Source organism: Taeniopygia guttata, chromosome 4 (genome assembly GCF_048771995.1).
Source record: "Taeniopygia guttata chromosome 4, bTaeGut7.mat, whole genome shotgun sequence".
In the NCBI taxonomy this organism is placed as follows: Eukaryota; Metazoa; Chordata; class Aves; order Passeriformes; family Estrildidae; genus Taeniopygia; species Taeniopygia guttata.
In genome coordinates, this window is record NC_133028.1 from 15,354,618 (window position 1) to 15,368,934 (window position 14,317).

At 38.1% G+C, this 14,317-nt stretch overlaps 1 protein-coding gene across 11 annotated transcripts in view; it reads right to left on the minus strand.

Moving 5' to 3' along the window:
* Window positions 1-14,317, minus strand: part of LDB2 (LIM domain binding 2) — a 212,839-nt gene that overhangs the window by 44,738 nt on the left and 153,784 nt on the right. For all 11 annotated transcript variants that reach the window (XM_030270798.4, XM_002193942.6, XM_030270799.4 and 8 more), the window contains exons 3-5: window positions 7,626-7,798; window positions 2,411-2,533; window positions 770-853 (exon numbers count right to left, since the gene is read on the minus strand). In XM_030270798.4, coding sequence (XP_030126658.1) covers window positions 770-853; window positions 2,411-2,533; window positions 7,626-7,798 — 380 coding nt within the window. The remainder of the gene's footprint in view (window positions 1-769; window positions 854-2,410; window positions 2,534-7,625; window positions 7,799-14,317) is intronic.

The following is a 14,317-nucleotide window of genomic DNA, read 5'->3' on the forward strand; positions in this document are numbered from 1 at the left end:
TAGTCTTGGCTAAGTTAGCTTGGTGTATCATTGTGCAATTTGCCTCATTTTATCCCCTGATGGCACATCTAGAAATAGGAAAAATCTGAAATTTAAGTTTGAAATATGAACTCTACAAATCTGTGTTTCTGTGTATTTATTGTAAGCCCACACCAGGGAAGACTTTCAAAAATAAAAATAAACATCCAAACTTTGAATGCACTTTAAGGGTCAAAAAGCAATGGGAACAAATGCATTATTTAATCGTAAAAACCACACTCAATTCAGTGCAAGGCTAAGGAGGAAGCTCAGGCTCCCAGAGGCATGTGAAGTGAGGACTGCTTTGAGGGACTGCTGCAAACAGGGCTGGAGCTGAACCTTCCCTCAGCCCTGCCTCTGCCTGGGAGAGGTGGTAAGGTTGAAAAGCTGGAGAAGACAGGCATCTTTTAATAAGAATTAGCTGCCATTTTCTCAGGCACAGTGAAACAGAAAGGAAAAATACTGGGAATTTCATGCTTACAATAAAGGCATTACTCAAAACTGAGAAGAAAGACTGTTAAAAAGAGGGGCTACTCACACAAGGCTTGGAGTGAATGATAAAATTCTTTGCCTTTTTAATAGCCCATTGTTATCAGCTACAGCTCTAGTGCAGTATTTTTGTTTTTCCTCCACCCTCATTAAGGGTTAATTTCTTACCTGATCAACACAGGCTCTGCTCTCATTACCTTGACTCAAAGCCAACAGTACCTTTTAAAAAATGCTCACAAAAATGCAGCTATGGTATACTTACCCTGAGGTAGTTGAGGGTGAAGTTTGTCAGACCCATTCGAGTGATGTTTTTGGACAGCTGCTCCAGCACCTGAGGGTCTTGTGCCTAAACAACAAAGGAAAAAAGAATTTTCACTTTGCTTTTCATTGGGGTATTTTTTCTATGTGCTTAGTGGAATGTAGGGAGGGTTCCCTGAAAAGCAGTGGCACTGCTATGGAAAAATTATATACTGATGCTAAATTTATATAATAAGCTAGAGCTCCATATGCATAGGAAAATGTAAAGCATTATGATGTTGGAGCAGACTAAAGACTGTTTTCCAGTACGTTCCTTTGATCCCTGACCACCCATTCAAAAGATAGACCTAAAAGGTCTGGTCATGCAAGTGACCAAAGAGCTTCCTGAGGGATTGCAGTACACTTTGAGACTTCTATCTGTTGGTTGTGTGTCCCCCAGGACTAGACAGAAAAAAGCAGCAATAAATGTATCATTTTCTTGTGGGTAAGAAACTGCAGCAGAAGGATCTCATCAAATATGTGACATTACAGACAGTCTGGAGAACCCTTCTGATCGAAGTTATTTTCCCAGAATTAAATGGGAAAAAATGCAAGTATAGTCCTTCCCTGACCCTAGCCAGGAGTTTTACCTGTGAGACCAGCCTCCTCTTTGAAATGAGATCAATCTCATTACTAAAATTAATACCTGCTGGTTGCTGTCTAACCTGCTTCCACTCTGAATTTAGCAGCCCCCTAAATACATAAAGTCAATTATGGCCATCCACATTGTCCCTTAATGGGATACTGTTGAAGAGTTCAGTTGATCAGTTCCCTAAAACAGCAGATAATCCTGGGACAGAAATGGTGGGACAGGTTTTCAAAGGTGTTTTCTTCAGGCTTGAAACAGCACTTTAAAAAAAGGTCCAGCTTAAGCTACATAAAATTCTTCACTATTAATATTTTTTTATCTGTGGATATCTAAGTAACTTGATGTCAAAATATAGGAACATATTTGTGTCTATGTTCTTACTCTCTATAAAACCATAGTCTTGCAATTGATTTTGTATATCGAGGCGCTGCTAGTAGGAATGGGTCTATAGTGAAGAAATGAAAGTGTCAATAATAGTATGTTCTTTGTTTCTCTACAATTTACTTTAACTTGTAGAATATTTAATACTTTAATGTTTCATTGTGTGTGTTTTTGTTCAATAACAAAAGAAAGTTGTGAAATGTGAAACAAAAAGGTCTGCATTAAAATTCTAAGGATTTCTAAGTAAATAGAAGGCAATTTCTTATCTTCTGTCTATGCAAGGGTAACATCAGTTTGTTTCATCTCAAACTTATCATTGGCACCTACAACAATGAAAATTCACAGACTTTGGTGTAGTTCAGGTCAATAAGAAGAGATTTTGTACCCAAATCATACAGAGCACCAAGTGGGATTAAAAAGAAAATTATGTTCTAAAATAGAATGAAAACATAGCAACAGTGGCAATAATAGAGCACTGAAAAACAAGGGAGTGATGAAAGAACTTGTGAATAGATGTAGTTGCAGGCAAACCAAAATATTTATAGTTAATTGCCTTGGGTGCGAAATTTGCTGGAGTTCTCCATAAACCTAATCTCATCTCTTTGCATTAGGTCAAATGAATAAAGGATTACTTACATGCATGGCTAGAATGCTGCGTGGGACTAATTCTCTGTATTGTCTAATAGTAAAGTGCCATGTTTTTATTCTCATAAGGTCATCAAAAGTAAACTCCAAGATAAGACGTCCTTCTGTGCATACCTAGAATACATAAAATGCATGAAATAAATTCCCAGGAATTTTGTTTTCATTATTATTGTATCATCAATTAAACAACATTCAAAAATATCAGACCAGTATTTTATTGTTCATCTCTGCTAGATTAATTGTTTTTCTACCTCTTGGGGAGAAAAAATGAATGTGGGAAAATTACTTCATAGGCCTTACCTCAGAGACAGTAACTTATAATGCTATAGATTTTATAGCATTTTGCAAACATAGAATATTGTGCGCTAAATCTTATTTATTGCATCAATTCTCTTTTCCTCATGGTTTGCTACTGCTAATTAATGACTGAACCTCACAGTGGAGGTGACTGTGGTGCTGCTCTTGATGGCAAGTTGCAGAACCAGTCATTCCCAACCTGTTTTAGACTTGCTATAGCTTGGCATATAAACCTTTCTCTCAGGTCCAGTTGGAGCAGCCAGCGCCCTGAATGTCTGGGGCCAAACCTGGGGTTTTTTTTATCCTTTTTCATACATTTTTTCAATTTTTTTTTTTTTATTTTCCAATAATTTTCTTCTGTTGGGTTTGTTTTTTTTTGGTGAGATTTTTTTCTTTTGCAGGGGGTGGTGTTTGGGATTGTTTTTCCCTCTTATCTAATTTTATAAATTCCCCCTTCCAGGGAAAGCCAGGTTGGTACCTGCCGTGGGGCCCTATGGGCTGCATTGCTCACAGGTTTGAGAGTGAGGGGAGTAGAGGAGAGCCAGACAATGGAGCTGCTTCCACAAAAAGTGACTCACACAGCTTTGTGAGGAATCTTGTTTAAGAAGGAGAGAAAATATATGAGGAATAAATGCAGCAAGTGGGTAATACTTGTAAATAAAAAATAAAATAAATTATTTGACACTTTTAAACAACTCTCCACAATTTTTTGTGGAAAAGGTACATGGTTGTGGTGTTCTTTAAGGTGAAAAATACAAGCTCAGCATAGTATCTTGACTGAGAATACTGTGGAGTATTGAAAATTATGTCTCCTTTGAAAATTAACTACCACTGTTGATTTTTTTTTTTTTTTAATTGTAGATTTAGACTTACAATCCCTGCTCATAGTAAACTTGCAAGTGCAAGGTATTGTGGAAGATATTGTGGAAACAGGGTGTAATGGCTTTCAAAGGGTTTCTGCCACCTTAATTTTAATACAGCTAATATTTGATTCATCCCAGATTCAGCTGAGTCTGTTGAGCCTTTTTAAAAACTCCAGCTCAGACTTGGCCAACTTTCACTTGGTCAGTGTGTGGTTTTTCTGGTTAACAGTTCACATAACATCCTTACTATTTTTCCTCCTTATTGTTTCTGCTAAAACATATAGGTAATTTTAACAGGCATACTATATAGACAAATTCCTGTAGACCTGTGAAGGAGAATCTTGCAACAGGTTTTCATCTGCCCTTTTCAACACACTTTAGTGAGGCATTCAGATATTTAATGTGCCTTATGTTTCACCTTTGATTTTCATATTACCTGCACTGTGATGAAAAATCACATAGTACACATGCACACACATAAGGATTCATAGAAGGAAAATATTTTGTATTAATGCTGCTGTGTCGAGGCCAAAGATCCTGGTTACTGATCAGTTAATGTGAAAATATTTCAGGTTTAAAACAATTTTTAAAATAATAATACCTGTGGCTTCTCAAATGTTTCTTTTGTTAAGCTCACACCACCAAAGCTCCTAGCAGATTTCAGGCACTGGCATTAACAAATTTTAATAGAAAAACTTAAACACATTCTTCATATTACAGTGGTAAAAATTTATACATCTTATAAAGGAATTTAATTTCCTTATGTAAAGTAGAATTTTACACATTGCTTTTAATCAATAAAATTGGCACAGTTCTTATTTTAAAAGGGCTATTTTTTTCCTGAAAGCTGCCTTTTACATCGAATCCAAAAAATCAAAAGGGTCTCCAATTAAGAAAACATTTTCTGTTGTGCTGAATTCATGTTACCGTACTGTGAGCTCTGACATTTTGTTTCTGTGGTAACCAAAATCAGCTGATTAGTTGGCATGGCAACAGAAAAGATGTAATCCCAGCAGACACACTCTAATCAATGCCCCCAGCACAGATGGTCTCCGGAGGATCAACAAGAAAGAGGCTGGCAGGCATTCAGTGTATCACGTGGTTGCTGTAGACTAGGCCAGGAAAAAACTAAAAAAGAACATTTCTCAAACTAACCAATAGCTTTTTAACCCCTTCACTGCACTTATTAATTGTAGGAATTTCAACTGCTTGTGCCTATGAAAACCAACTCTAGTCCTGTGCCTTCTTGCTCATAATCTCATTCTCCTAACACTTGGCATCTTTAGAAGTCTTCTCCCGTTATTAACTACCACTTCTCAAACAAGAGTTGTTGCTTTAAAAGAAACCTAAAGCTTATACAAATCTGGGCAATGCCTGATATTATTAGTAGGGATTAGAATTGCTGATTTTTACGGGCTTCACCAATAAAATCCAGCTGATGGCTGCACTCCTGGGAGAACGAAGTGAGTGGTGAGCACATGAGGCACTCACTGTTTTGGTGGTGAGGGCAATGCCCACCCCTGCCATTCCACTGGGAACATAATCATTGATCACTATAGAAAAACAATTTGCCTACACATAAAGTGGGAGTGCCAGAGTTGGAGTAAACACAGTGAAAACAGAGACTTAGGAGGACTCCTAAAATTATCATCTACCTGAAGAAAAAAGTGGAGCATCTCCCAGGTGAAAAAACATAGTGGTCTTGGCTTCAGTATTTTACATTTTATTTATGCCATTGAACTATTATAAATTCTTGATGCTGTTTATTTATATCTTGATAAAACAATTTTTAAGTGTGTGACATTTTACAAGGACCTTTCAGCCTCTAGAGACAAGCTGGATTATACATATTCTTACTGCTAGGCATGTTCTGGCCATATTTGTTTAAAAAGAATTGGAAATGCCATTTTATATATTCATCCAATACTGCTGTATGCAGTGAGTTGCTCTAACTAGCAAAATGTTGAAATGAATAAAACACATTTGATTCTTGATTCTGTGCATTCTTGATTCAATACGTAATGAAAAGTATTTTAGTCTGTTGTACTAGAAGTTAGTGAATTTGCAGCATAGAATTTGATTGTGAAACTGAAACAGTTTGTATTTTTGCATTAACCCCCACCTTCCCCCCACCATGATAGTTTCACTGGATCAAATTCAGATATGATCCAAGGAGCTACACAGCCCATTGCAGTGGTGCTTATTATGAGAGCTCTGCTTTGTTCCATCACCAATGCTGTGAGAGTAGGAATTTACCTTTGGGTACAAGATCTGTGCCCTTGGTATCTCTGCTAGAAGTTAAATAAGCACAGCTGAGACAACATTCAGCTCTAACTTATTTCTGAGAGAGTATTATTTCTTCTCCCCTATTCCACAAACTACTGTGTTTTATTTCACATTTGCTCTTAGAAAAAAGTTGTATTTTAAACACCTAGACATTAAACCCTCCTAATTTTTCTCCTAGAATCCAAATCAAATCCCCACCTGAACTTTCCTACCAGGATACAGGTTTATATTGGAATCTGCCAGAGAAATGCGAAGGCTGAGGCAAGCTGTGCAGTGCCAGGGCTGCAGCAGACAGAGACCCATGGCACACAACAGGACAGTGCCACGAGAGGCATTCATCATGTGGCCCCCTCACAAGAGGTGGGCACCCAGCCCAGTCCATACTGTTCTTTGACTTGCTGGGTGCTAACCTCCTTTCCAAAATAACAGCACTGTCATGTGCTGCCATGATAAGTAAAATAATCTAATTGAATTGAGAAAAGTGTTCTGTATTTACTGGTTAAAAAAGCCCTGCACCAACCCCCTTTGATTTGCTATTGCATTAAGCTAACACAAAGGGAAGTGACACAGAAATTGCTTTAGGAGCTCAGCAATGAAGCACCTACTGTGTAACTTTGGCACATCTCCTGCACATGGCCAGGACTCACAGCTCCTCATGAGCAGTGAGGTAGCAAAGAGGTGCCAACAAGAATATCTGGTCTCTTCTCTGTCTGCCTGTGCCTGTGCGAGCCACAGGGGCTGGATGGACTCGCACGTCCTGGCTCACCAGTGCACCCCACACCAGGAGCTTCTCCTCCCTCTGAGCCCCACCCAGGGGAGATGGAAGAGCAGGACCTGCAAAGGGGTGGGACTTGCAAACACACTAAAACAGCAGAAGCCGTGTAACCCTGGTCATGGTGCTGTCAATAGCCAGCGACTTAAAATTAAAACCTCCATGGGCCTGCAATTCAAGGGCAACACAGAATAGCTACCTTCTCCTGCTGCCCCTTGTCTCTTTGTTCTTTTCTTTCTGAAAAAGTTAAAGATGAACAGGTAAAAGATGGAAAAATCATTATTTCCTGTTATCATTATTTACTGTTAATGTATTAAAATGTATCCACTTTGAAATAAGTTTACTGATTTTTTTTTAATATAAGAAATATTTTGTTTTAATTTTTTTTTTGTTACTGCTTTTTTATACACATATATGGCACCCATTTTAATTACAGGACTGGATGTGCCCTATGCATGAAGATAATTCACTATCAATTACAAAGATTGAATATTCACTAACTGTTTGATCTAGAGCATGTTTCAATCAATTGACTCCTTCCATTTACTTCATTGCCTTTTGGACTGGCATCCTACTGTATTAAATCAGTATTTTCCTAGAGATTTGGAGCCCTTGACTAGGTAAGTATCAAATGCAATGCATACCATCCCAAATGTTAGGTACCAGCAATGTGAAATCTCATTGTTGCTTTAAAATCAAACCCTGAGAAAAGGAAATGGGCAGGCTGAATTTAATTCACTCAAAACTGATAGTTCTGGCAACCTGGCATTATGTGCTTCTCTTGCAATCTTTCTGGGAGAATTACAGGAGATACCCACAGAATCTTCCAGTCACATAATGAATATAGAAAACAGTAATTAAATGGCTCCAAGGGTTTTCAGTATTAGAAATAATCTCAGTCTACCAGAAAAATTCACCCTTATACACACTGAAAAAGAAAAAGAAAACCAAAACCCAACAACATGCTTTATTAACACTTTCCTGTTACCTTGGTAAACATGGGTTTTCCATGCTGAGTGACCATGGTGCATTGATCACAGTCCACTGTGATGGATGAGTTGTGGTATGACTCTTTTGAGTGCTTGAGAATGTAATACAGGTCTGTTACACCTCCTTCAAAGACAGTGCTAAAATAACGAGGAATGAGGGTTCTTCCAATTGCTGTGAGGAAAATACAAAGCAGAATTCAACAAATGCTCTAGGTTATAAAATTTCAAATCATTTGCTAACAGCACATGAATAATTTTAAGTGCAATGAAATCAAACTTTCATTTAATGAATATAATACATGTTCTCTCCCTTTTGTAGAGACAAAGTTGTGCCTGCTCCCACTGAAATCAATGAAAATGACTGACTCCATTCAGAGGGAGTGGGCTCATCATATTTAATCTTTTTACATTGATGGCAAGTTAGAGTCACTCTTGAAACCATCTGCAAGGCTTCTTTGTCCCAAAATAATTATTACACAAAAACCCACATGATGTCAATTACCACTGAAAGCTGAATATTACCCATAAGTGTATAAATACATGTGATGAGTATTGACAGAAATATACTTCTACATCCAAAAAAGCAAAGCACTTTTATACAAGGGGGTTGTGTACACATATAGATTTTTTTGTGTGTGGGCACATGTATATTTATATATACCCACTCGTATATATGTACACACACACATGCACATGCACTCTTGATTCAGCAGGAGGGCTGCTACTGAGGAATCAGAGTACTGGGGATTGAAGGAGGACCTGAGAATGGAAAACTAGGATGTTATACAATATATGACCACCCACAGATTTATCTGAGATCTCTCAGACCAGCGTTTATGTCATAGGCTCGAAAGTCTGCACAGAAACCTGAACTCCCTTATATGCGCCACTTAAACCATAAATTATGGGCTGAAGGTACCCAATTCAGAATTATTTAGTCAGGCAAAACTCACTGAAGTCACATCTCTCACTTCAGTAGTACTGTCAGGTAAGTTTTACAAGGTCTAATTCCAAAAACGTAGTGAGAGTGAGTGTGCTTCAGATGCACAAAGTAGCAGCAGCAGCACTGACATCAAAGGCAATTATCTCATATACAACTGATGCTTTCCATCTCCTTCTTTACAGATAAATTTGAATGTAACCACAAGACTGGTATAAGAGAACATTTCAGTTTATAATAGATGGATACTTCCATACCAAATGACTCATTGCTTTGCAAGTATTAATCAATCCACAGTAATTTTGAGTGGTGGATACATAAAAATTGCCTTCATTTTACAGGGAAAAACTAAGAAATCTAAATGGTCTCTTGGAAGAATGAGGTAGAAAAGTCACCATCCACAGGCAAGATTAGAGTTTATTAGTGCCTAATTCTAATTTTTCTATTAGGACTATGTGGTGACTCATGCCTCCCTCATTTGCTGTATACTTTTGAGAGTGATTTCTAGAAAAACTATTTTCATAGAAATGTTGCCAGCATATGAACAAAGGCTCTTGAACATAAAAATGCATTTGCAAATGGGGTTGCAAATTAAAAAAATAGGGAACTTTTACAGTAGTTCTGTGAATACTGTGTTTGTTCTGTGCATTGCAATATGAAATATTGTATAGGCAATCATAATGTATATTGTGTAATGGAAATATGCAAATAGAGAAAATTAGGACTTGTGAAAGCTTTTGCTGTAATATCATGTATTGATATAGTCTAATGTACAAAAATGTACCACACTGTCTGGAAGTGGCTGACAATACTGTTGTACAACTGTAGATCCTAAAAAACCCCACCCATTACCCATGAATATAATAATTTTTACAGTCTTTTAATTTAATTTAGAAAAACTGAAGTCCAGTGTATTATCATAGGATTTAATTCATGGTTTAACTCAAATTTCTTCATGTTGGTGTGGTATATAGTAAAAAGCGAAATTTACCCATCAAGTTAATTTCTTGCTCCCCTAAGGCTAATTAGTGCAAATTAAATTTCCTGCTAATCATCTTAAGCAGCAAATGGGTGATATGAAAATCCAGCATTCCTACTGATTGTGATAAACCTTTATTCATGTGACTTATACACTGCATAAATATCTTGAAACTATTTAACTGCAGTTTATAGACTGTTCCCAAAGCAGCATGGTCATGTGGCGTTGCTTTTTGCCCTGTATTTACAGCTACAACATATTAAACAAGTCTAGAAATACATGAAATATTTTTTTTCTTATTAATAGTAAGCATTTTTAATAAAGTTATTTCCTGGTAAGTGTTATCTATGTTTGCCACAGGGATATGCTACTGTTAAGAACAAAGTGGGAGACCAAAAGGATTAAGAGGAAGAGAGGTGCACACAAGGATGTGCACCATGGAACCTCACTTTCCATGACAGATACACATGCAGACCCTGTCAGTCTGCAGGACTGAAAACAACTGATGCAAATATCCAGCATAAATGTTTACAGCTAAATATTCAGCTCCAGAAGAAACAGTAAAGGAAACGTGTTAATGAGCAGACCTCTCCTCAGCTTTGCCAGGAAAGACTGAAGCATGTTCAAGGTTTTGGTTCTCTTCCTGAAGCACTCAATGGCTTTAAACAATCACTTCATTTCTAGAAAAACATGAAACTCTACAGCAGTAACAAGGAGTTTTGTGCAGGAGATGGAATTTCCCAGAACAACAAAAGGCTGTGGAATAACTCTTATGAGGCCTAGAGATCATCCCTTTGTGCACTTTTTAGCACAAAGAACTATTCCTTGAATTTTTCTCTTCCAAGACATAATTGTGTAGATGAGTATGCAAGCACATATGTGTGTGTGCTCCCTGCTCTGTTACATGCATTCATACAACCCTTTCCTGAGAAAAAGAATGGGAACATGGCAATGGTGCTTTTCTCTCCCTACCTGCAGTAGATGGATGCACTCACACATGGATGCACAGACTCCACCAGTGCCTGCCACTGTACACGTCAACAAGATTTCAGAAACACCACGTATCTTCTGATAGAGATAGCAGGATGTCACCCTGTTCTTTTAAAAGTTTTCTATACCTTCTGATGTTTACATATTTCTACTAGAGTTTCTCACACACTGTTCATGTAAATAATGATTGTTTTACATTCTTCTTTATAGGAAGAGAAAATTGATAGACTATTAGTTTAACCAGTGTGGTTGGAGAGGTAGCAATTTTACCCTTCAATCCACTATACTTTTAAAATTCTATATATTACAAAGTCAAAAATAAAATGTCCTCTTTTCCTTCTTTTACATTTTGAGTAAATGCATGAGTTATTTAGTGTCCCAGTACAACAGCAGGATACTTTCTAGGAGGATCCCAAACAATGAAAGCAGAATTATGGAACAACTGGATACTTGTGGCCACTTTAGGATGTGGTCCAGCCATCCTTATGCCAGTGAAATGAACTCATCCCTTGGAAGCTATATGCCAGCCTGGCCTTGGGTTTGCAATTCCCCAGTGCTAGTCACAGCAATAATGGAAAGTATAGTCTATAGCACATCCAACTGCTGAATGAAGCTTTATGTGCTTTATTGGAATTCCTTCATATTTTAGAGCTCGACTTTTAGTCCACAGAATACATGTTTGAGAATGTGTGTCTGTGCATGGTTTTGTAGGGCTCCTTCCTACCATACCACTCTTCCCTAAAAGAGCATCACACGCAACCTTTAGAGCTAGCACACAGATCTTAGCCACAGGAGCTCTGAGCTTCTTTGCAGAAGCAGTTGGAGTACGGAGAAGTTCTTGTAATTTCCTTTCTTAATGTCAGGGCTTTATTCTTTCTCCAGTTTTTTTCCTTACCCACCCCCACGGTCCAGTTGTCTGTTTTCTCAGCTTATGGATTGTTGCTTATCTTCCAAGCTCACTGTTCAACTCCCAGTATCTCCTTGTCCTCTCTCCCTCCTCAAATGATGTCTCTTTTTTCCTTGGCTCGAGATAACTCAATAACCTACCCTAAATCCTAGTGAATTTTTCATTTTGCCTAATTAAGAAGGCCCAGTTATTTAGTCTCAGTTTCCTCATTTTCCACCCCATTGCCCAAAATGCCAACTTCATACACACTTTTTCAGTGCCTTTCCCACCCAGCCAGGCTTCCACAGCTGCTTTTCCCAGCCTTCCTGCCTTAGCAGCCCGAGCACTCCTTCTGGATCTTGATTTTGTGGATTATCCCTAACAAATTATCTCTCTGCATTTTTTCCCACTCTTTCTCCTTGTAACAGCGGATTCCTTCTCCAAATTAATTCCATCTTTTCTTGCTTCCTTCAGCTTCTCATCAGCCAGAGAGCAGTCAAGAGGACCTCTTTCCTCTGTACCCTCAGCCAGCCAAACATATCCCAATTCCCTGTATTTTTTTAATTGACTTCCAACTATCCCTTACTCAATAATCCTCCATCTTTTTCTTCCACCTCCTAGCTACTATTTCTCTCTCCTCTATCATACCAATGGCATATGGTCCTGATTTTTACCCTCCTTTTTCTCCCCCTCCTCTTCCCTTTTCTTTCCTCTACATTCAGGACAAGTTCCTACCTCCTTAAGGCCACTTGGATCCCAGGCGCATCTGCCAGCAGTGTAGAAGAAAGGGTTTCCTGCTCTTGCATGCACCACTGGCTGAGCCAGCCCTGTGGGTTTTGTAATGGAAATGACCATGATTCCACATAGCCCTGACCTGCAAAATATCTAGTTACTCTATGTAGTAGGCATGTGGATGTCCCACTGAGCTATGCTCCTGGGAAGGGAAAGCTCTGAAATTGTAGCTGTCAAACTCTAATGAAGCCTGCACTGAATACCTGAGAATGGGTACCTTTCTTTTCCCCAAAATATTTAGAAATCTGCTAAATTCAGTTGTATTTCCACAGAGTACAAAGGGATACACCTACCACAAAGGTGAGCAGCCCTACTCCAAACCACAGAGATTTTTAAACATTTAAAAACAAACTTGCAATACTTTCGTGACATGGAAAAGTATCTTCATCTATACAAATAATAACAGGCTTTTATGTCTCATTACCCAGAAAAGACCATTTAATAGTGTTAAATGTGCAACCCACATTGCAAGATACTGGATATACTAGAAGGAAAAATTACCTGCTCCTCAGCATTCAGGCATTTATTCCAGATCACTGGAATGCTGCTTTAAATGATCATTTTGTCCTGGGCAGCATTCCTCCCTAGCTGAAGGAGGATTTCTTATGAGAAGTGGGCACTGCCACTTAATCTTTGCTTGATTTTGCTAACAGTTGCCCAGATAGCAAAGCAAAGTGACAATGATCAGCTGGATTTAGTAATAAGAAATAGTTTTTTATATGAAAATGTCTATAAGAAAGGCTTATCAGAAATTAATATTTTGCACAAAAAAAGAATTCTGTCATCCACTGGCATGACGTAACATTAGGTTCTGTTGTAGTGTGACAGCTTGGCTAAATGTGATTCCATATAACTTTTCCATGCATCAGAAAAAAGCAATTTTAGAATTGAAGTAAGATAGACTTGTGACACTCCCCCCAAATATGAGTGGTCCAGAAATCAATTAATTCAATCTATGAACATAGGCAAGAAGCTTTATAGGTCAGTAGTAACAGTTATATTATATATAATTCCTCAACTATCACACATGGGGAATTCTAAAGAATAGAATAAAACCATCTGACATATTAAATGGCCCAAGGCTTGCCTTTCAAGAAGGGATGCATTGAGGTCGCACTCCTGCTTTTTGACTTGGGTATGCAACAACGATGATTAGGATGCCCCTCTCTCACCCTGTTCCTTTAGTTTATCTTCCCTTTTGGATATGTTTCCCTGAGCATAAAACACTTAGTTCTGTTAGGAATATATTTAACTCTAGACTTATTATTCCATACCAAACAGAGCCAAAAAGTCCAATGATCTCCAGATGGGATTGTCCATAACTAGTGAAGTTTTTCCAAACCTCAGATGAGCTATGGGTAGAAAGCCAGCTGAAAAAATAGTTTAGAATATTATTTTGGTACCACCACACAGTGTGGTGGTGATGGTACTGTTGAATGGTTGGGGTTTTTTTCCCCAAGGAAGATTTGAGTAAATTAGAAAGTAAACATGTTTTTCTAGTTCACAGGAAACTGGTATTATTTGTGGGATAGGAATAGTAGAAGAACATTTCCTCCCTTTGTGTGCCAAAGGTAGGCTGTCAAAATCTCAGTGCCCCCTCTACAGAATGAAGAGTCATGGCCTCTTTGCAGAAGCAGGGCTTGATAGAAAACCCCTCCCTGCTCACTGAATTGCTCATGTGCTGCATTTACAGTAGAAGCTCTCAGGGTCAGACATTTGGATTTAGCATATATACCATGTAAAATAACTGCCAAGTTGGTGTAGCAAAGAACAATGGAACTGTTAATCAGTGAAACAAAAATATTGGTTTTATTGCTTTCAGGCTGTTTTTTTGCAGCTTGAATCCTGTCAAGTCCTCTGTCTTTAATTAAAGCTAGGTTATAAAATAAGTAATAAAACAGAAACAAATAAACCCCAAAAATATAAAAGATAAAAAGCCCTTAAAAGTTCCACAGAATCAGCAACAGAATTAAAAAAACACCCTCTGCCTATAGCTCAAAGGAGCTCTGGAAGCTCTGGTGCAGCCTGCAGCTGATTATCTCATCAACATGCTATAGATGGGTTTGAGGAACTCTGCTGGTTGGGGCTGTGGGGTTTTTTTTGG